The sequence below is a fragment of the Hemibagrus wyckioides genome, linkage group LG17 (genome assembly GCF_019097595.1).
Source record: "Hemibagrus wyckioides isolate EC202008001 linkage group LG17, SWU_Hwy_1.0, whole genome shotgun sequence".
Classification (NCBI taxonomy): domain Eukaryota; kingdom Metazoa; phylum Chordata; class Actinopteri; order Siluriformes; family Bagridae; genus Hemibagrus; species Hemibagrus wyckioides.
In genome coordinates, this window is record NC_080726.1 from 2,520,506 (window position 1) to 2,542,111 (window position 21,606).

Sequence of the window (21,606 nt, forward strand, 5' to 3'; positions counted from 1 at the left end):
ATGAGCTACTGTTGCTCAAATTGCTGAAAAAGTTAATGCTGGTTCTGATAGAAGGGGGTCAGAATACACAGTTTATTGTGTTTTGGCAGGAAAAGGGAAAAAAAGGGGAAAGGGAAAATTGTGCCTAACACAATATTAGGCAGGTGGTCATAATGTTATGCCTAACTGGTGTATAGAGAATATATATACAGAACATTATATATATATATATATGTTCTGTATATATATTCTCTATACACCAGTTAGGCATAACATTATGATGTTATTTATATATATATATATATATATATATATATATATATATATATATATATATATTCCATGTTTTTATTTTACGTATCAATCCCTCATTATTATTTTTATTATTGCTGTCTAACTTAATTGAAATGTAATCAGTTATAAAAAGTACACTGTGTTCTAAATTGAAATTTTCGTCTTTGCGACCTTATTAACTTCACTGTAGAGATTCTCACGTAGCTCTACGCTGAGTGGATCCGCGATTCACAAAGCCACACTGCGTGACTTTACCTGCGTAAGCCGTCACACAGAGCGGAAGCGTGCGTAAGAAAACTGGCGCTAGTGAGCCGAGCGGCGGCCGTTCAGTGCGAAGAAAACGAAAATGGCTTCAAGAAATTGGGCGTTAAAAGCGACACAAACGGGACTTGTTACACACTTGTAACGTACGAGCTTAGGTAAAAAAGTGTCTGATGTCTTCTTTAACGTTTGCATGACGCTGATCGGGTTCAGAATTTCATCTCTGAATGATCTTTTTTCCCCTTGCATCGATCGGATTTAAGGAGTTGCCCAGTATTGACGGCTAACTGACGTTACAGTGCTAGCTTTATATCTAGCTGACGATTCCGATATTACGCGTGCGGCATGAAAACAGAGGCTAAATTCGCGTTTGCATAAAGTTTTGTACGTTTTGCGAACGTCTACAGTTGCCATTTTTCATGCTTTCTATGTTGACTAGCCAGGCTTTATTTTTTTCCCTATCCGTACTCCGACAAACACAGCCTTCTCAGATATCATTGGCTAGTACTTTCCGGGCGCTCTGTATTTGGATTGGATAGTCTTCATAGGAATAGGGATAGTAGCCAATCCCGTTGTAAGAGGCGGGTTTTCTAGAAAACGGGTGGCATAAAAAATGTGCTAGTTTGAACTTTGCTAGTTTAACAAATCCGTGGGCCATATAATGAATGCAAAGTGAGTTTAGTTGATATTAACAATTATTTTAAAAACAATATATATTAAAAACGTAGCGTTTGGTGGATTGACATGTCTACTTTTATTTCAAATACCGCTGAAACTTTATTTAATTCTCGAATGCTGTAATTGTTTTGCTAGGTGCTTAGCTGCTAAAGCTGAGTCGAACAGCTTGCATTGAGCTTGATTTATTTCATTGTTAGATTTTTTATTTGCAAAAAATGTATTTTTTTTTAAAATAACTAGTTTAACTCGCAGTAAAATATGACACGGAGCTTAAATTCAGTGCTGGTGGTGTTTTATTGGTTATAACCGGCTCTGTCTGAACTAGCCCCTTAGCTAAACCTGTTATATAAGTTACCTCCTTTTATTGACATTATAATTTCACAGATATTTACAAATATTACCAGATAAACAAAATTAATCTGGAATAAGCACTCTGTTTGATTTTAAGTTAGTATCCTGAACTTTTCCCCCATTCCAGCATGTCTGTACATGTTCAGACTTCATTGTTTATTTATTTATTTTCTTTTTCTTATTATTATTATTCTTATTATTCTTCTTATTCTTATTCTCATTATTTTTTAAGTTAATTTGATTCATTTAACTTATAAACAAAGCTTATGAAAGTCCTCTGGTCCAGGGGCTGCTGATCATATTTGTTTGAAGAATTACAGTGTTAAAAATTCACAATAAGTCTGAGTGACTAGATAACCTGAGCAAATTAGATTATATTTTAAATATTAAAAATGATTTAATTAATTAATTGAATGCTGCAAAGATACACTATATTGCCAAAGGTTTTGGGACACCCCTCCAAAGCATTGAATTCAGGGGTTTTGCTCGGCCCCTTAGTTCCAGTTAAAGGAACTCTTAATGCTTCAGCTTCATACTAAGACATTTTGGGCAATTTCATGCTCTCAACTTTGTGGGAACAGTTTGGGGATGACCATAAAGACATAGATGAGTGAGTTTGGTGTGGAGGAACTTGACTGTCCTGCACAGAGTCCTGACCTCAACCCCACAGAACACCTTTGGGATGAATTAGAGCGAAGAGCCAGACCTTCTCATCCAACATCAGTGCCTGACCTCACAAATGTGCTTCTAGAGGAACGGTCAAAAATTCCCATAAACACACTCCTAAACCTTGTGGAAAGCCTTCCCAGAAGAGTTCAAGCTGTTATAGCTGCAAAGGGCAGGACAACTCCATATTACATTCATGTGCATGTAAAGGCAGATGTCCCTGTTTTGACCTGGCTTTGACCTTGACCGCTCTAATTCATCCAAAAGGTGTTCTATGGTGTTCTTATTGAGGTCAGGAGGTGCAGGCCAGTCAAGTTCCTCCACACCAAACTCACTCATCCATGTCTTTACGGACCTTGCTTTGGTCACTGGTGTGCAGTCATGTTGGAACAGGAAGGGGTGGAGCATGAAATTGTCTAAATGTCTTGGTATGAAGCTGAGGCATTGAGTTCCTTTCACTGGAACTAAGAGGCTGAGCCCAACCCCTAAAAAAAACATCACCTGAATTCAGTGATTTAGAGGGGTCTCCCAAAACCTTTGGCAATGTATATACTATAAACTTTTAATCGCTGTTAAAAAGTAAGATGTATTTGGTTCAAGGTGCACTAATTAGGTTGTGTTTTATATATCCTGTGTAGGCAGCCTACGCAGTTAGCCAACAAGCTAAAAATGTGTGTTTATTTATTTAATTATTTTTACATCACTTTGCTCACTCGAGTGGGCGGTGCTTGCGTAAGTTTCCTGTTGGTTGCCATGGTTTCACTAAGCTAGTGCGATATCCACACAAGCTACTCCGTTTTCCTGATGATCTCTTTCAGCACTTTGTGAATTCTTGTAAAATCCAAACAAAGTGTTATGTTTGTTTTTGATGTCTGATTATATTATGGTCATAGCAGCAGTTACACACTGGGGTTCAGTCAGGAGATAATTGAGTGTGTCCTGGATCATGTGTCGCACATCATTGAGCCAATCACAGCACAGTTCTCAGGATGTTTTGTTGTGACCGCGACATCAGACTGAAGCTGGTGAAGTGGGTCAATGATGTACATGTCCAGCTAATCGCTTTAATCACGATCGTCTATCTTTAATCCTTTATGACCTCGTGATCAATTGTCCAACAGCGTCTACGCTTTCAAAATAAAGTTCGGCCCGAGCTGGATTGGCCACGCTGTTGTTCATAAAGCGCTCCAGCTTTGATTTCTGGCACCAGGTTTGATTTATAAACATCAGGAAGCTTTTTGTTAATGAGCAGCCATCAGTAAATCACAGCCTGCTGAGAGATTGCTCCGCACCGCCGTTTGGGGAATGAAGTGCTGAGCAAACACTAAATTAATATCACGCTGGGTGTGAAGCCTGCGACTGAGCTTTCTGCTTTAGTGCGTATTTATCATCACACGCTTTCATCAGAGAGACGTGAAGGGAATAAGGAGCTGGAGAAGATCGCACTGGTCTTCACAGACTCCGGAGTGAGAAGAGGGTTGAACGTCACGGTTTTATACCACGGCAGCATTTTTGCTGTTTCTCGGTAACAAAAGATGACAAGCTGAGGGTTTTTTTTGTTTTCTTAACCTTAATAATGGGGAAAAAAGGCTGATGATGGAACTGCTGATTATCGCTGCTATAGCATAAGTGAGGACAGGAAATAACTTGCTTCCTGGATGTTCCACAACATTAAGTGTAACACAAGCTACACAAATGGATAAAGATGACATGCCATTCGACAATGAAATAAACAAAAAAGAAAAAGAGTGAAGCATTTTATAGTATGTTCTGTAACACAGGATTCTTCTTTCAAACTCTACACAGTGAGACACATCTGACTTTCATATCACGCGTGTTAACTGAAGAGGGATTTGGATCAATACGTGTTGTGGTGATGTCATACGACGCGCCTTGGAACAAATCTGTGGCCGTTTTGAAAAATCGGAACATCCTCTGATTATCACAGAGATTATTTTGCGTTCATTTCTCAAAAATCCTTGAGCTTGTCATGTTAAGGAACAAAAGTCTGATTTATCTGTAAATATGATTCAAGCCTCACTACAACTTCAAAACCTACGCAAAAGGACAAATTTATTAACACTGACGTAAATAAAAGACACGCGTCACATCCTGTACTGACTCGCTGTGACCTGATTGGTCAGGAGGATTTAAAAAAAAAAGAAAAAAAAAACATTTAAACTCTGTAATTGAATGTAATATAGTTGTTAAGATGTAGCTTTTTGCTAAATTGCAGATGTGTTTCCTCTTCCAGATGCTCGTAAACCATGTGCTGGCTCTAGACCCGAGGAATGAGCGACGCAGTTTCTCCGACTCACCAGGAGGGGGCGATGAGGATGGGACCCTGGATCGGGCCACGTCTCAAATCCAGTAGCTAGGATCGTGTCCTGTCCTGGGCGGGATTCGGAAGATGCTGCTGCTCTGAAACTTGGGGAAATTCTTCGCTTTGAACTGGATGGTTATTTTCCGTGGACGCACACGCGACACAGCTGATCAAAGACGCTCGATCTTGAACGTTTTCTTTCCGTACCAACGTATCTTCCTCTCTTCCTCCTCCTCCTCCTCCTCCCCCTTTCCCCCTGTTGTGCTTGACGTTTTGGTGGCTGTGTGGATTGTATGGCAGTGGCGTAACCGTGGAGAGGCCGGGGTATCACAAGCTTATGGATTTTGATAAGAGAGGAGGAGGCGGTGGAGGTGGAGGAGGGAGAGGGGAAGCCGAAGAAGGGAAGAAGATGTCCAAGACCGGAGGGAGCAGGTCCGGTCACACCGGTCGCACCTCGGCACCCAATTCTGGTGTGCTAATGGTCGGACCGAACTTCCGCGTGGGAAAGAAGATCGGCTGCGGGAATTTCGGCGAACTTCGGCTCGGGAAGAACCTGTACACCAACGAATATGTAGCCATAAAACTGGTAAGAAACGTCTGATACATGTTTTTAGTAGGGATTCATCAATAACGTTACGTCTTTTATCAAATCACGGACTTCGGAGATCTTTTATGTGTCTCTCTTCATGTTAGACTGCTAGAGTCGATTTTAAAAGACAGATACATTAGCTTGCTCGGAGGAATTAGGAATTTTTTAAAGACATTTTTTCCTCTCCACAGCTCGACGTTTGTTGCTAGGATCTCTTCATGCTTTATTTCAGGTTTTTTCACGTGTATTATACAAAGCTGCTGTAGCTCCTCCGCTTGATATTTCCATAAAGCTCGGGTTATTCTCATCTCTCTGGGTACCAGTCACATACTATCAGATTTTTGCATGCCAGATAACTATATTTCAGATGGATAACTTACTAAAATCAGCTGAACTTTTCCTACAGGCTCTCACTAGAAGTGTGACCATATACACTATATTGGCAAAAGTTTTGGGACACCTCTTCAGCTCATTGAATTCAGGTGTTGCAATCATTTCCATGGCCACAGGTGTATAAAATCAAGCACCTAGGCATGCAGACTGCTTCTACACACATTTGTGAATGAATAGGTCACTCTCAGGAGCTCAGTGAATTCAAGGATGACTGCACACCAGTGCATAAAGCAAGGTCCATAAAGACATGGATGAGTGAGTTTGGTGTGGAGGAACTTGACTGGCCTGCACAGAGTCCTGACCTCAACCCCATAGAACACCTTTGGGATGAATTAGAGTGGAGACTGTGAGCCAGACCTTCTCGTCCAACATCAGTGCCTGACCTCACAAATGCGCTTTTAGAGGAACGGTCAAAAATTCCCATAAACACACTCCTAAACCTTGTGGAAAGCCTTCCCAGAAGAGTTGAAGCTGTTATAGCTGCAAAGGGCGGGACAACTCCATATTACATTCATGTGCATGTAAAGGCAGACGTCCCAAAACTTTTGGCAATTTAGTGTATTGATCCTGATCAATCAGATCACAGTATTTATTTATTTATTTTTTTCATGATGATGATGATGATGATCATGATGTCTTTTTATTATGTTTCAGATGTTTTGAAGCAGTGGATTAATGTTAGAAGTTTGTGCTTAACCTCTTTTTTAACATGTAACAATGATTTGATTATAAATAAAGGAGTGTCGAAGTCTTGAATAAGCTGGGAAATATTTAGCACAGATTTTTATCTTTATAGTAATATTATGATATCAAATCTATATTGTGATCACTGGAGCCATGATTCTCTCTTATTTATTTATTTATTTATTTATTTTAGATTGTTGGTATTGTGATATTTATTTATTTATTTATTTATTTTCATTTTAATCATTACAGACTAAATAGAAATGAATGGAAGCAGTCAATTTGACTTTTTTTTTGTTTGTTTGTTTTTTTTTTTTTTTTTCAATAGTAAAATTTTGTTTTGTCATTAACAGTATCATTAAAACCCACTTTTATTATTATTATTATTAATATTTGTTTTATTTTATTTATTTACATATTTTTTAATTTTTATTATATTATGTTTTTATTAGGGCTGGGCAATGATTAAAATTTTTAATCGCGATTAATCGCATGATTGTCATGAGTTAACGCACGTTAACGCTCTCTCTCTCTCTCTCTCTCTCTCTCTCTCTCTCTCTCTCTCTCTCTCTCTCTCCCCCTCTCTCTCTCTCTGTTCCGTGCCTTTCTCTGTCTTTGTTTATCCGCCCGTTCTATTTCTTTTCCGTTTCCTTTCAGCCTCACGGCAATCTTACACTTATCCCAAATGCTCTCATTGGTTCTGACGCGTCATAACGTTTATCCCAAGCCAATACGGATCAAGATCCCACCCCTCCCGTCACTCATGATTTGTGTGTATGTGTATTCAGAGTTGCTGAGCAACAGACTTAAAATAATTTACAAAATAATAAAAACTGCATTAACGCGCAATAAAATAATTGTCGGTGTTAATTAATTAATGAGTTAACGCGTTAACTTGCCCAGGCCTAGTTTTCATATTTATTTGCTTTTTTTTTTTTATTTCATTAAATGCTGCATTAATGCCATTTTGCCAGCAGTTTATTAGCTTAATTATGTATCTTAAACCTTATCATTTATCGCAATGATTCAAGATTCAAGAAGCTTTATTGTCATTTCAACCACACATAGCTGACGCAGTACATAGTGAAATGAAACAACGTTTCTCCAGGACCTGGTGCTACAGAAACATACAACAGTTCAAACACAAACAACTCCACAGAGCTAGGACAGAAGTTTGTCCAAGCCACATAAAGTGTACAGTGTGCAGCTAGGTGCAAACAGAGCAACAACAAGACAGTGCAGAACAATAAGTACAAAAAGACAACACAAAAACACAGGACACTTAGTGCCGAAAAAAGAAAAAGAACATGTGCAATGAAATGTAAATGAAATAAAATGAGATGATGTACAACTCTGAGACCTGACAACATGTGTTGTGCAGAAATACAGTAGCAGCGGTTGAGGTAGAGCAAAATAGAAATAAACATAAATATAAATATAGCAGCAGTTGTAATAAACACAAGGGTTGTCCACACAGGTGAGAGAGTGTGTGTGTGTGTGTAGAACAGTGCAGTCCTGGAAGTGGCCGTGGATTCTCTGGGCGTGTGCGCGCTTCGCCTCTCTGATGGCTCGGGACAGTTTGGCCCTCGCTGTTTTTAAGGCCGCCCTGTCCCCTGCTCTGAAGGCAGAGTCTCTTGACCTCAGGAGAGCACGCACTTTGGCAGTCATCCACAGCTTCTGGTTGGAGCGTGTGGTGATGGTCTTGGAGACGGTCATGTCATTGATGCACTTCCCGATGTAGCCGGTCACTGATGCCGTGTACTCCTCCAAGTCAATAGAGTCACTGTTGGTTGCAGCCTCCCTAAACATGTCCCAGTCAGTGCACTCAAAACAGTCCTGAAGAGCAGAGATGGCTCCTGCTGGCCAGGTTTTAACCCGTTTCAGAACCGGTTTAGAGCGTCTGACGAGTGGTCTGTTTGCTGGAATCGACATCAGAGATGTGGTCTGAGTAGCCAAGGTGGGGGCGGGGCTCCGTATAATACGCACCTGGAATATTTGTGTAAACAAGGTCCAGCGTGTTCGCCCCTCACTGTTTTTGATGTTTCTGCCCCGCCCACTTTTATCCCTCACGGTATCTCTATAACTTTAAATATTAAATAAAGAAGGCGTGATGATATGTGCATGTACAGAGTCTGAACCTGAGCTGTTTGTTCATGTTTAAAGACATACCTGTTGATTTATTTCAGTTTAAAATGACTGATCAGTAATTTAAAGAGAAACTAAAGCCATTTAAACGAACGTTTGTCTGTAATTGGTCTTCAGTGAACACAGCGAGATGTTTAACGCTCTCTCCCCTCAACAGGAGCCCATCAAATCCCGAGCACCACAACTGCATCTGGAGTACAGGTTCTACAAACAGCTCGGGAACTCAGGTCAGGCTGAGCACTCAAATCTCTCTCTCTCTCTCTCTTTTCCTTTCTTTCTTTCTTTCTTGCTTTCTTTCTTTCTTGCTTTCTTTCTTTCTTGCTTTCTTTTTTTCTTTCTTGCTTTCTTGCTTTCTTTTGTGCTTTCTTTCGTGCTTTCTTGCTTTCTTTCTTTCTTTCTTTCGTGCTTTCTTGCTTTCGTGCTTTCTTGCTTTCTTTCGTGCTTTCTTGCTTTCTTTCTTTCTTGCTTTCGTGCTTTCTTGCTTTCGTGCTTTCTTGCTTTCTTTCGTGCTTTCTTTCTTTCTTTCTTTCTTTCTTTCTTTCTTTCTTTCTTTCTTTCTTTCTTTCGTGCTTTTCTTTCTAACTTCTCTCTCTTTTTTTCTTGCTTCTTTTTTTTTCTTGCTTTTTTTGGTTTCTTTTTGTTCTGTGTTTATTTTTATTATTCTAGCGTTCTTTTTGCTTCCTGATTTTCTCTCTTTCTCGCTTACTTTCTTTTTTGCTTTCTATCTTTCTTTTCAAATCTTTCATCTTACTTTCTAAGATTTTTTTTTTGCTATCTTGCGTCTTTCCTTCGTTTCTTCCTTTTTTCATTCCTGCTTTTCTTTCTTTTTTTGCTTTCTTCTCTTCTTTTTTTGTTTTCTTTTCTTCCGTCTTTTATTCTAGCTTTTTTTCTTTCATTCGAGTTTTCTTGTTTTTTCTTTTTTTTATTTTAGATTTTTTCTTCTTCATTTTTTCGGTTGTTTTTTGTTCTCTCATGATGTCCATTTTATTAGTTTTTTTCCCTTTCTTTCTTTTCTTTGTTTGCTTTTTTCTTTCTTTCTCTTTGAGAATGTTATCTCTATCAAATTTATTCTTCTCTCTTTCTGATCCTTTACTGGTTTACAGTTTCTTCACTGTCTGTCTGTCTCTGGCTTTCTTTTTTTTAACATTAAGTGGAATAATAGAACAAGAGGAGATGAAGATGATAAAGTCTACAGGACATTGCTTCTCTCTCTCTCTTCCTCTCTCTCTTGTTCTGTGGAACGTTGTGTGTTGATGTAGAACAGTGATTTGGGGCGGTCATGTGCTGAAGCACATCCTCCACTTCCTCCTCGTCTGAGCTCTGTGGTGAACGCTGCTCGGTTCTCATGTTGTCTTTTCTCTTCGTCCTGCGCTCGCTGCTGTGATAAGGACCAGAGACAGATTTACATCTCGCACCTGGATGAGACTCACGGAAATGTGTGGGGTTTCTAATCAGACTGAAACAAAACAAACACCACACTGTCTTCATGTACTGTAGACCAGGAGCGTAGCGATAACACCAGAATAATCATCGCAACATTTCACTTACTCACAGGCAGTGTTTGTGTGTGTCTTTGTGTGTGTCGTTGTGCGTGTGTGTATTGTGTGTGTGTGTTCACAGAGGGTGTTCCTCAGGTGTACTATTTTGGTCCATGTGGGAAATATAACGCCATGGTGCTGGAGCTGCTGGGACCCAGTCTGGAGGATCTGTTCGACCTCTGTGACCGAACCTTCTCCCTCAAGACTGTGCTCATGATCGCCATTCAGCTGGTGAGCCTGCAACATCACACACACCGTCATTAACACCTAGCATTACAACGTAGCGTAACTGTCATACACAGTAAATATGAAAGCTGCTTAATTGCTCTGTTTATTAATGTAACTATTTCATTAACCCAACATCCACTGTGTTCCCAATTGTCCTTGAAGATCACGCGGATGGAATACGTTCACACCCGCAGTCTGATCTACAGGGACGTGAAGCCGGAGAACTTCCTTGTGGGCCGGCCAGGCAGCCAACGGCAGCACACCATCCACATCATCGACTTCGGCCTGGCCAAAGAGTACATCGACCCCGAAACCAAAAAACACATCCCTTACCGAGAACACAAGAGCCTGACGGGCACGGCGCGCTACATGAGCATCAACACTCACCTGGGCAAAGGTACGGGGAAATTAGACATACAGGATGGGTACTATGAAGAAAAATAAGTTGAGTAGATCACTCATGTCCACCATGTCCTGTCCTGCAGAACAGAGTAGGCGGGACGACTTGGAGGCTCTGGGTCACATGTTCATGTATTTCCTGCGAGGCAGTCTGCCCTGGCAAGGCCTGAAGGTACTGTAGAAATAAACACACACATCTGTTTTCCGTGACCCTGCGTCCACTTTGAACAGTCTGAACTGGAAATGCAACATACTCGAGTTAAACGACGTTGTTGTGGGCGGGACCACGTGGTTTTATTAGTGGTTATTAGAATTTGTTCGCTTTGTGCGATTTGGTCATCACAGTTCATGAGAAGTCAATACGCTCTAGTGGAAAGTTATGGAGCGGAGAAAAAAAGAAGAAGAAATGATGATTGGTGAACAAGCAGGAAGTGATGAGAATCTAAATAAGCAGCGTGTTGTCATGGTGATGTGGGTTTTCTACTAACTGATCTTGAGTTACTGTCACTGATGTAGCTCACATTCACCCAGAGCTTTAAACACATTAGTGATATTCTGCAGGTAGATTTTCACAGGGAAATAATAAAAACCGACATTTGCAACTTTTAATGAGAATCTGATTCTCTATCTCTCTCTTTCTCTCTCTCTCTCTCTCTCTCTCTCTCTCTCTCTCTCTCTCACACACACTCTGTCTATCTCTATCTCTCTTTCTGTCTCTCACACACTGTCTATCTCTCTCTCTTTCTCTCTCTCTCTCTCTCTCTCTCTCTCACACACTGTCTATCTCTCTCTCTTTCTCTCTCTCTCTCACACACTGTCTATCTCTCTCTCTCTCTGTCTGTCTATCTCTCACACACACACTGTCTGTTTCTCTCTCACACACACACTCCGTCTATCTCTCTCTCTCCCTCTCCCTCTCTCCACTCTCATCTTCTTTGTTGTTTTTTTCAGGCCGACACACTGAAAGAGCGCTATCAGAAAATAGGAGACACCAAAAGAGCGACTCCTATTGAAGTGCTCTGCGAGAGCTTCCCAGGTTTGTGCAGTCAGCCAGTGTAATATCCATGGTGGAAATGTTCTTCAGTGTTCACAAACACTTTATTTATTTATTTAATTATGTATGTATGTATGTATATTTATTTATTTATTCTATTATTAGTAATGTGTTGATCTTAAAGAGCAAATCTATTGATCTGCCCTCACACACCCCCATCACCTGCAAGTATAAATACAGTGTGACATTTGTGACTTTTAATGAGAATCTGATTCACACACTGTCTATTTCTCTCTCTTTCTCTCTCCCTCCCTTTCTATCTCTCCTTTATTCTATCTCTCTCTCTTGCTCTCTCTCTCTCTCTCTCTCTCTTAATTAATGCTGTTGGTAAACTCATCTGTCCTCCAGATGTTGGAGAGAAACGTCTAGAAAGTTACAGCTTCACCTCTGAAGCACTGAATCTCTAATGTCCAGTTGCTGCTTTATTAACAATGCGCTCCCTGTGTGGTGCAGAAGAGATGGCCACGTACCTGCGCTATGTCAGAAGACTGGACTTCTTTGAGAAACCGGACTACGACTACTTACGCAAACTCTTCACTGACCTCTTCGACAGGAACGGCTACATCTTCGACTACGAGTATGACTGGGTTGGAAAAACTCTGGTACGGCCAATGGGGACCTTTTATAAGTCTGAACTAATCACGCTTTAATCGAGTGGACAGTAAAGTGATGTTCAGTTTGTCAAAAAAAAATTTTCTTTTCTGTTTGTTTAGCCGACTCCGATAGGACCCATTCCTACTGACACACCGCTCCAGTCCAGCAGCAGAGATAAAGCACAGCAGCAGACCAAAAACCAGGTACACACACACACTACTGTACACGCTCCACAAATAAGCTCCATGTATAATTCTATTTGTCTCTAACGTCACCTATTATCAGGAACACAGGATACCTTTAGATCAGTTCTATAAATATTGGCACCCCCAACTTAACCTCATTCATAAACATAAAATATATACGTGAGTGATTTAATTTTAATAAAGAAAAATAAAACCATGAGAGAGGAACAATTATTCCTCACTCTGTATTCTACAATCTAATTGAATTTGATTATTTTATTTTTTTAATCATCTGTTCAATGTCGTCTTTTGCACCTCGTGTGTTTCTCTTCATCATCAGTGTTTTTATTTTTTATTTATTTATTTTTATATTAAAGCTGATGAATACATGTTGTGTATATGTAGAATATTTCATTTTTTTTCTTTTATATTTTATACGTTTGAATACATTTCTTTTACTTTTGAGTATTTTTGTGTGTATGAATATATATATATATATATATATATCAATAAATTAAAATTAATTTAATAAATAAATAAAAATAACAAGAAATATAAATTTAAAAAATCCTTCAGGATTAATAAAGTTCTGATCTTATATTATTATTTATCTTTTAGTGTTAATGAATGAATGCAGCGAAATTAAAACCGTCGTCTTTTGCACGTCCATTATTATGCTGTGAAAATTTCACACCACATGTTTAATCTTTATAAAGGGTGCTGATAATTCTAGAGCTGACTGTATTTAAAAATATTGTTTTTTTAACCTTTCTTTTATTTTAGGACAGATTTATAGACCCTCTGATGTTGGCACTGTAGATTTCATTTCTGAAAAATATTTTCCCGGAAAAAATATTCTGAAAAAAAGCTCAGGGTAGGATTAGCGAGGCGACCAATCAAAACCGAGACCAGCGTCAGGACTTCTGACTCCACAGAGCTAACACCAACACGCCTGTTCCTGCTTAACCAGTACAGAATAAACACTGGGAAAAACTGGTTTGCGTCACATTTTTCCAAAGTCGGTAGAGATGCTCTCAGCTAGAAATAATTTCCATGAATGAACGTGAGGGGATCTGTTTTTAAATAATTTAATAACTCTGCTGCAGTGGTTTTTTTTCCATAGTGAATGATTTACACTCACCGTCCACTATATTAGGAACACCTGTGCATCTTCGATCATCTTTCAGCATTACAGTCTATAATATACAGATACAAGAGCTCGAGTTAGTGTTCACATCAGAATGAAGGAACAGTGTGATCTCTGCGACTTGAGATTTTCACACAAGTCTTTAGAGTTTCCACACAATGATGTGAAAAGCACTGAGTGACAGAGATCTGTAGGTGGAGATGGCTTGTTGATGAGAGAGATCAGAGGAGAATGATCAGACTGGTCTGAGTCACTCTTTCAACTCAACTGGACAGAAAAAAAAAACAATCTGTCCAGTCTTCATCTGTTTAGTGTGTGTGAGTCTGTGCTCATGATTTATTGCATGTTCTTAGCTGTCAGGAGAGGAACCTGATGTGATCTGCTGCTGTAGCTCATCCACCTGAAGGTTTGATGTGTAGACGCTTTTCTGCACACCACGGCTGTAAAGAGTGACTGCATCCTTCCTGTTCGTCTCGGACCAGTCCGACCATTCTCTTCTGATCACAGATCTCATCGATCTCCAGAGTGACGCAGCAGAAAAGCTTGATTTTTAGATGTTTCATATAAATTCTGGGGTTCCTAGAGGGTTTTTTGCATCAGAACTGAACTCCAAACACAAATGTCCTCTTAGTTTTGATTGGTCACCGGACAAAACTAGCCAACATCGTTTCCACATCACTGAGAGAGAGAGAGAGAGAGAGAGAGAGAGAGAGAGAGAGATGATGTTCTCACATGTCTGAACTTCACACTTAGCAGGTCACCACACACCTCTCTGCATGTGGAGCTGTTTTTTTTTCTTTTCCTCTCCTTCCTCCCTTTCTCTGTCCTTCTGTTAGCTAGAGCACTCTGCTTCTGCATGGGAAATGTTCCTCTTTCTGGGGTTTTTTATTCCTTTATTTTTCTTTTCTTTTCTTTTACACCCTCGCATCGCCAACCACATGAACACAAACCCCCCCGCCCTTCACCTCCCCCAGTCTCCTGAACCCAAAGGAAGTGAATCCCAGCCGACTCCTGTGACCAACAGGGAGCTCCTGGGCTCGCATCTCACCGCTGATAGGCTGGGGGGCTCTGTGCAGGTACTGGGAAGGGTGTGTGTGTGTGTGTGTGTGTTACATGTTTGTGTGTGTGTGTGTGCTGCTTTGCTTAGCGTCTTTCTGTATCTCACACACTTGCTTTCCGTACTTCAGTGCTCTCTCTGTCTCACTCTCTGTCTCTCTCAAGCTGTGTGTGTGTGTCTGTCTGTCTCTCTCCCCCTCCCTCTCTCTGTCTCTCTCACCCTCTTTCTTTTTCTCTCTCTCTCTCTCTCTCTCTCTCGTTTGGTGTTTCTCTCCCTCACTTTGTTTTTCTCTTTATCTCTTGTCTTTCTCTTACACTCGTGTGTGTGCGCGCGTGTGCTCTTTGCTTAGCATCTTTCTGTCTCACCCAATGTCTCTCCATATGTCACTGCTCCTCTGCGGCTCTTCTAAAGCATGTTTCCATCCAAATGCAAATTTTCAAAACGTATTTCACGATTAATCATGACATTTATTACAAGCCATAACAACATTATAAACATTAAATTCAGCTTAGCAGAGTGTAATAGACAGTGATCTGTATTCCGATATGATGTTAAGTCATATGTCCTGTAAGCTCCGCCCCCTTTTCCTCAACTCACATTGGTATATTTCTAGTCGGTCCAGCCGACGCTGCATCCCTGCTGTCAAGAATGTTTCAAGTTCATTAGTGTTAAATAAAATCTATCAGTGTTCCTTCAGCTGGGATTACATTAGTTACAAGGACATTTTGACCAAACATACGTGTGTGTGTGTGTGTGTGTGTGTACACAAGGTTTTATGCTAACCTACTAAAATAGATGAGTCTCACATTTTAACTCCCCAAGTGACTGGTAGTCACAGTAAAACCCTGTATACACACACACACACACACACAGACTGGAGTAGAAATGAAATCACGTACTAGGATGGAAACTGTACTTTATACACACACGTGTGCCTGCTTCTGTCTCTCTCTCTCACACACACCCACCCCTCTTGCGTATTGTGCTGCTGCTTCTTGTGTGTGTGTGTGTGTGTCTCCTGCTGTTTCCTCCCTCCTCTCCCTCACTTCTCTCTTAAAGTTCTGCTTTAACAGTCAGTGATCTGGTGACCTCGCTGTAACCCTAGTGCTCACACCGGCACAATCTGTCCAGCTAGAATCTTTACCATTATGGTCAGAGCGGTTGATTTTGGGGTCTATCAGACGGTGTAGACATCACACGGACGGGATTAGCAAACCAGAACAATCCTGTATAACTAGCTACGTATGCTTGACAGAGACACTGCCTATCTCTGCTTCTTCCTTTCAAGCTTTATTTGTCTTTGTAACGTCTCTATACGCAGTTTAGTTATGATTCAGATCACCAGTAAATGCTAAGCGAAGAAGCTCGAAGATCGACTGAGGAACCAAAGACCATCTCAGTCCAAATGTGTCGCTTAGTCACTTGAGTTTAGGGTTAGACGGACATTTTCTAGGGGAAAGAGAGCCATTAAGGTCGTTACCGTGACAAGGCAACCATATTACTACATCACACCAGCAGGAGGCGCTGGTTTAAAATCCGTCCCGATGAAGCGGACGCTAAAACCCACATTAAGGCTCTTTATACAGAAGGAATGAGAGGGTTCCTTTCATATCGTTCTGTCTGGTGGTGATGAACGTGTCTCAGAAGTTCTCACACGTGTCTCTAAAAGCTCACTGTGTCATCTTTTTTCTGTTGTTTTCTACTTCAGGTCATGAGTTCAACCAACGGTGAGGTGAACACCGACGATCCCACAGCGGGTCACTCCAACGCTCCCATCACCGCTCCTGCTGAGGTCGAGGTCGCAGACGATACAAAGTAAGTAAACACACACACACACGCCTACTTACAGCTCAGATCTCACACCCAGTGCAACGTGATGTGATATTAGAAAAGATTAGCTTCTTAAAAAGGTTACGTTTTTCCATGATTGCATTTAAAGGTTACAAGATTTTCTGCAGATATAGAGAGTGTGTGTATGTGTATGTGTGTGTGTGTGTGTGTGTGTGTGATGTCTGGTCTGTCTGTTGTTTCAGCAGAATCTGATTTGACAGACTGATATAGGAACAGAAAGACCACAAAACTCATAGACATGATTTCATATTTCAGTACAGTAAAGAAGTGAAAGAAAGGAGGAGAGAAAGTAAGAGAGAAAAAATTAGTTAAGTTAAATTAAAGAATTAAAAATTAAATTAAAGTAAAGGAATAAAAAAAAGGAAAGAAAGAAAAAAGAAAATGGTGGAAGGGAACAGAAGAATAGATATGGGAAGAAAGGATGAGAGGAAAAATTAAAAGTAAAGAAATAGAAAGAAAGCCTATAACAACCATAACCTAATAGAAAAAGACCATAGTGTTAATAATATAAACCTAACATTCTGAGTTTATTTATTTATTTTCAGGTGCTGTTGCTTCTTTAAGCGGAGGAAGAGGAAAGGCCTGCAGCGGCACAAGTGAAGAGAGGAGAGATGGAAACGAGAAAGAGAGGGAGGACTGGAGCGTGGAGCGCTCCTTTAACGTGTGTGTGTGTGTGTGTGTGTGTGTGTGAGATACTCGTCAGATCCGAAGAACTGCCAATTGCTTTATAAGGAAACGGAGCGTATAGAGGAGTCACGAATGTACAAACGCCCGAGAGACTGACCGAGTGTGTGTGTGTGTGTGAGAGAGAGACGCAGATGGACGGTTTAATCCTGTATTTTAGATCACATTATCAGAGGACTTAAAGACAAAGCAAATGTTTAAACGATGAGTGTTTAATTTTATGGGATCAAAAGTAAGCGCCTGAAGGCGAAAGGACTACAGACTGTGATGCTCCGAGTCAGGACACGTCAGGAAACGTCAGGAAACGCAAACCAGAATCACTGCTTCTGTAAACTGTCTGGGTTTGGGTTATTTTCTGTTTGTTCGTTTTTGTTTATTTTTAATTGTAATTTAAAATGAAGTTGTTTTGTTGCTCTGCTATCCCTGAGTTGAACCGTTTTTATTCACGTTGTCCTGATTTTTTTTTTTCTTTTCTTCTTTTTCTCTCGCGCTTTTTCTTTTTCTCTTTTTCTTTTTCTTTCTTTTAATTTGATGTTCTCGTGTTGTATCGTTTTTTGTTTTTTTCCTTTTCTGTCAACATGGATGATGTAGCACAGTGGCTGGACTCAGGTACTGTGGCAGACGGAGAGAAAGACACGCCCTGCATCGCAGTACTGTTTCTCTCTCTCTCACACACACACACACAGGCATTTTTAACACACTTCCCTTGACCATCAGTTTGGTTGTTTTCTCGATTTTGGAGCACACTCAGAGCAGAGTTTCTCATCAGGAAGAATAACAAAGCTGAAATGATTTTTTTTTTTTTTTTTCTTTTTCTTTTTTACGGAAAGATGTTCAGGGTTTCGTTTTTTTTCCACACACACTACACACACACAGTTGTTTTATGGAAGTCTGATGAGGAAGTGCATGTTTCTGTCCTGTACCTTGAGAGACATCAAAGGTTGTTTTTATTGGGGTCACAAAACCAGCTTCAGTTCCAAATAGATGCATAAAGAAAAGCTATCTAGCTAACCGTATCCTGTATCCCGCTATTCAGATATATAACCTTCATTAGGCTAAGAGTTTCTTGTTAGTTTATCCCACAACTACAAACCAAATAGACTTGTAAGGTTAAAACAGTTACCTGGCAGACTGCTTGCAACTAACTTTATCCTGATAACTTTATCTAGATAAAGTTAAAAACTAGGTACCTTCCCAGCTAAGCTTACCCAGCATTCACCCAACTGTTTTTATCCATCTTTTAGTTTCTGATGAGTTTATACTCCAACTTACAACCCAGATATATGCATTTAACTTTATCCGGCTAAACATATATCAAGCTAAACTTATCCAGCTTCATGTACATGGCTCAACCTGCATCCAGCTACCCTCATCTGTTGATCCTCATCCAGCTAATTTTATCCCACAACAGCCAAAAAGATGCACAAGTCTAAAGAGTAGCTATCTGGCTAACTATTTTATCTAGCTAATTTTATCTACATAACCAAAAGTCAGCTTATATAACATAGCATATATAACACCTACAACCAAATATATGCGTAAGATTAAATGGTAGATTTCTGGCTAATCTCATCCATCTACACTTATCCAGTTAACTTGCTCATCTAACTTTCAAATAGACATGTATGACTTAACCAAAATCCAGCTGTTGTCATTCAGATACATTTTTCCAGCTACAGCCAAATAGATACATCATAAGGCTAAAGGGAAGCTATCTCGCCAACTTTATACAACTAATTTAGCGAACTCTATCTACGTATTCATCGATAAGTTTCTCGGTCATTTATTGTAATCTCAACAGCTAATTTAACGACGTTGATTTTATCAGTTATGTCTCTAAATGTCCTCGGCTAATTGCTTAGTTCATTGTTTTAATTTAAGATCTTGAGCTAATCAGAAATAATAACACTAATCCTGCCGTCACATGCGTGTGGCCTATCCAGCTAATTCTTATTAAGCTTCAATAAACCGTATATCACATCAATTTATGTAGAATTGAGCAAACCCTAATATTTCGAAATGTTCCTTTCACTGTGTGCTAGTGTGAATGCTAGCTAAACCTAACCTAATCGTGGAAGTGTGAGCTAGCATAACTTCTAAACGCTGTATTCTGTAACCTTCACAAATCAGGACTTAAACGCAACTGAAAGAATTTGTGATCTTGAGCTAACAGGACAGAAATTAATTATTTTTTTTGGGGGGGGGGGCTTTCATGCTAGCATCTGTATATCGAATTATTTTAAAATATGACGTATTTCGTTGTCTTTCTGCTCAGACCTGTGTAGAACCTCTACCTCTAGTCAACATCGTTTTCTCTACCTCTAGATAACAGAAGTTCCTTACCTTTACCCTCATCCTGCCGGTTGATTAGCACACCAGCTAGCACACTAATTAGCCAGTGGAATGCAGTAAAATAAGGACTTTACTTTAAGGACTAACTAGCATCCGACTTCGCTAACTACATTCAAAATTTCATGTCACAAATCGAATTAGAACTAGCTAACTCGGACGCTAATTAGTTCACATGCTAGCATTCTTCTTCTTTTTATTTAATTTGTCCCCAATTCTAAGTACTTAAATATATATCTACTTTTTTGTTTGTTTTGTTTTAGATGTGCTAAATGAATTTAAAGGAAAATAAGTCATATTTTAGGAGGGGAGGGGGGAAGGATAGGAAAGATGCTACTACTGCTAAATAAAACGACTGAAAAGGCAGATTTTTAAATTTTGTATTAATATAAGTGTGTTTATATATATATATATATATATATATATATATATATATATATACGTGCCAACTAGCATAACTATGAAACTAGCTGAATTCAGATGTACGTGCGTTTCCCTTATTTTACTTATTTATTACCATTTTTGCGAGAAATTATTTCCTCAAGGTTGAGTAAATAAGGAAAAATCGCTAGGGGGTACGTTCATGTTAGCTAGCTTGAGTGTGGAATTAGCTAAACAGCCGTTAATTCACTTCACGACTGGTTTATTTACGCGTTTGTTCGTCCTTATCTGACCAACCTGCATTACCAAAGCTAATTATTCACCATGTTAGCACAATACATGCTTTATTTTTTTTTTAGGTTCCTCGTCTTTCTTTCTAAAATCATCTTTATTCCCTCATTTTTTTTGCTCCTGTTTAATGTTTACAGCTCGAGCAAGACGAGGAGTGTGTGTGTGTGTGTGTGTGAAACAGTACTGATGCAGGGTAGTGGCTTCTTTCTCTCTTCATGTAAACTGCACTTTTGGTGGTTAAAAAGGAAAAAAGATATATATATATATATATATATATATATATATATATATATATATATAATCTTTTTTCCTTTTTATATATATATATATATATATATATAAAATAACGCGTTGACATTTATGACAATGATCACAAAGTAAAGGATGTTTTTTAAATATTATAAATGGGATTTTTTCTCCGCGCGCGTGGCGGAATGTGCGCGAGACGGAATTGAAAAGGACGACTCGGTGTTTATTTTATTATTATTATTATTATTATTGAATTCCTCCACGATGTATTGAAGTTGTCTGGGAAATAGTTTGTGCCTTTCTAAGTGAAGCGTTAAACACTACAGCGTCGCTCTCCGTTTCTTTTCTTTTTTTTTTCTCTCCGCCCGTTTTCGTCTCGTCTCGTGCGTTTAGTGAGAATGACATGCATATTCTGCCCCCGGCTCGCGCAATGATATTATATTCAGGATGGGAATATTTATTTCAGCATTGCTCAGGTTCATGTAAACATGGCAACCAATGAATGGTCAATAAGGCTACTTGCAGGGTTTAACTTTTTTTTTATTCTTTTTTTCTTTCTTTTAATATCCAAGTTGTTTCAGATCCCTCTCCCTCTCTTTTTGCATTGTATTGCTGTGTTGGACATTTGGGTTTAATTCCAGCTGGCTGATGTTAATTATAATCATTTAAAAAAATAAATCCACCGCGATCGCCCCGCCCATTCATTCATACGCCCCGCCCCAACCTCTGAGTGTTGTCATGGAATTTTCCCCCACGCTTCTGAAACTTGCGTCCAAGGCTCAAACATCAACTTTTTTTTTTTTCCCCTCAAAATTATTCTTCAGCCTGGACACGGTCCTGCTCTGCTAATCGTCCAGCCTCGTCGTCCACGCCCACATGCCCCCCAGGATCGCTGATGATTGGTGGAAAAGTAGAGAAGAAGAAGAAGAAGCTGAGGAGAAAAAGTGCACAGCTTGAAGTATTTTACTTTCGTTTGTCAGTCATGGAGGAAGTTTCAGTTAAAAACGTTTTAGTTTGATTTATTCTGTGATAACTAAATGCCTCATAAATAAAGACTTTTATAATACAGCCTTCTTGTCTTGTTTTTCTTTTACTGATATAGTCACTCTGGTAAAGAATTTATCTAAACTTCCTGTTGGTTTAATCGTCTCCTCTGCAGTACTTTTCTCAAGCTCTTTAAATAACACTTCTCTCTCCAGTTCTCTAATAATCTGCCAGGATTAGACAATTGATTAG

General features: G+C 39.5%; 1 protein-coding gene across 2 annotated transcripts; it reads left to right on the forward strand.

Moving 5' to 3' along the window:
• The first annotated feature begins 533 nt into the window (after positions 1 to 533).
• On the forward strand, positions 534 to 20,365 carry LOC131368186 (casein kinase I). Of its 2 annotated transcripts, none has more exons than XM_058414140.1 (11): positions 534 to 692; positions 4,484 to 5,138; positions 8,521 to 8,590; positions 9,984 to 10,132; positions 10,292 to 10,526; positions 10,615 to 10,700; positions 11,480 to 11,564; positions 12,036 to 12,184; positions 12,296 to 12,379; positions 16,274 to 16,380; positions 16,962 to 20,365. In XM_058414140.1, the coding sequence occupies exons 2-11, from the start codon at positions 4,890 to 4,892 to the stop codon at positions 17,014 to 17,016; spliced, it is 1,269 nt and encodes a 422-aa protein (XP_058270123.1). In that variant the 5' UTR covers positions 534 to 692; positions 4,484 to 4,889; the 3' UTR covers positions 17,017 to 20,365. The 2 variants fall into 2 exon arrangements, with proteins under 2 accessions (XP_058270123.1, XP_058270124.1); XM_058414141.1 differs by having other exon boundaries at positions 12,039 to 12,184.
• Positions 20,366 to 21,606: the final 1,241 nt, after the last annotated feature.

Coding starts and splice junctions, on each gene's coding strand:
- LOC131368186 (XM_058414140.1), top strand. CDS start 4,890: ATGGATTTTGATAAGAGAGGAGGAGGCGGTGGAGGTGGAGGAGGGAGA. Junction 10,133..10,291: donor TCATGATCGCCATTCAGCTG/GTGAGCCTGCAA, acceptor TTGTCCTTGAAG/ATCACGCGGATGGAATACGT. Junction 10,701..11,479: donor TGCCCTGGCAAGGCCTGAAG/GTACTGTAGAAA, acceptor TGTTTTTTTCAG/GCCGACACACTGAAAGAGCG.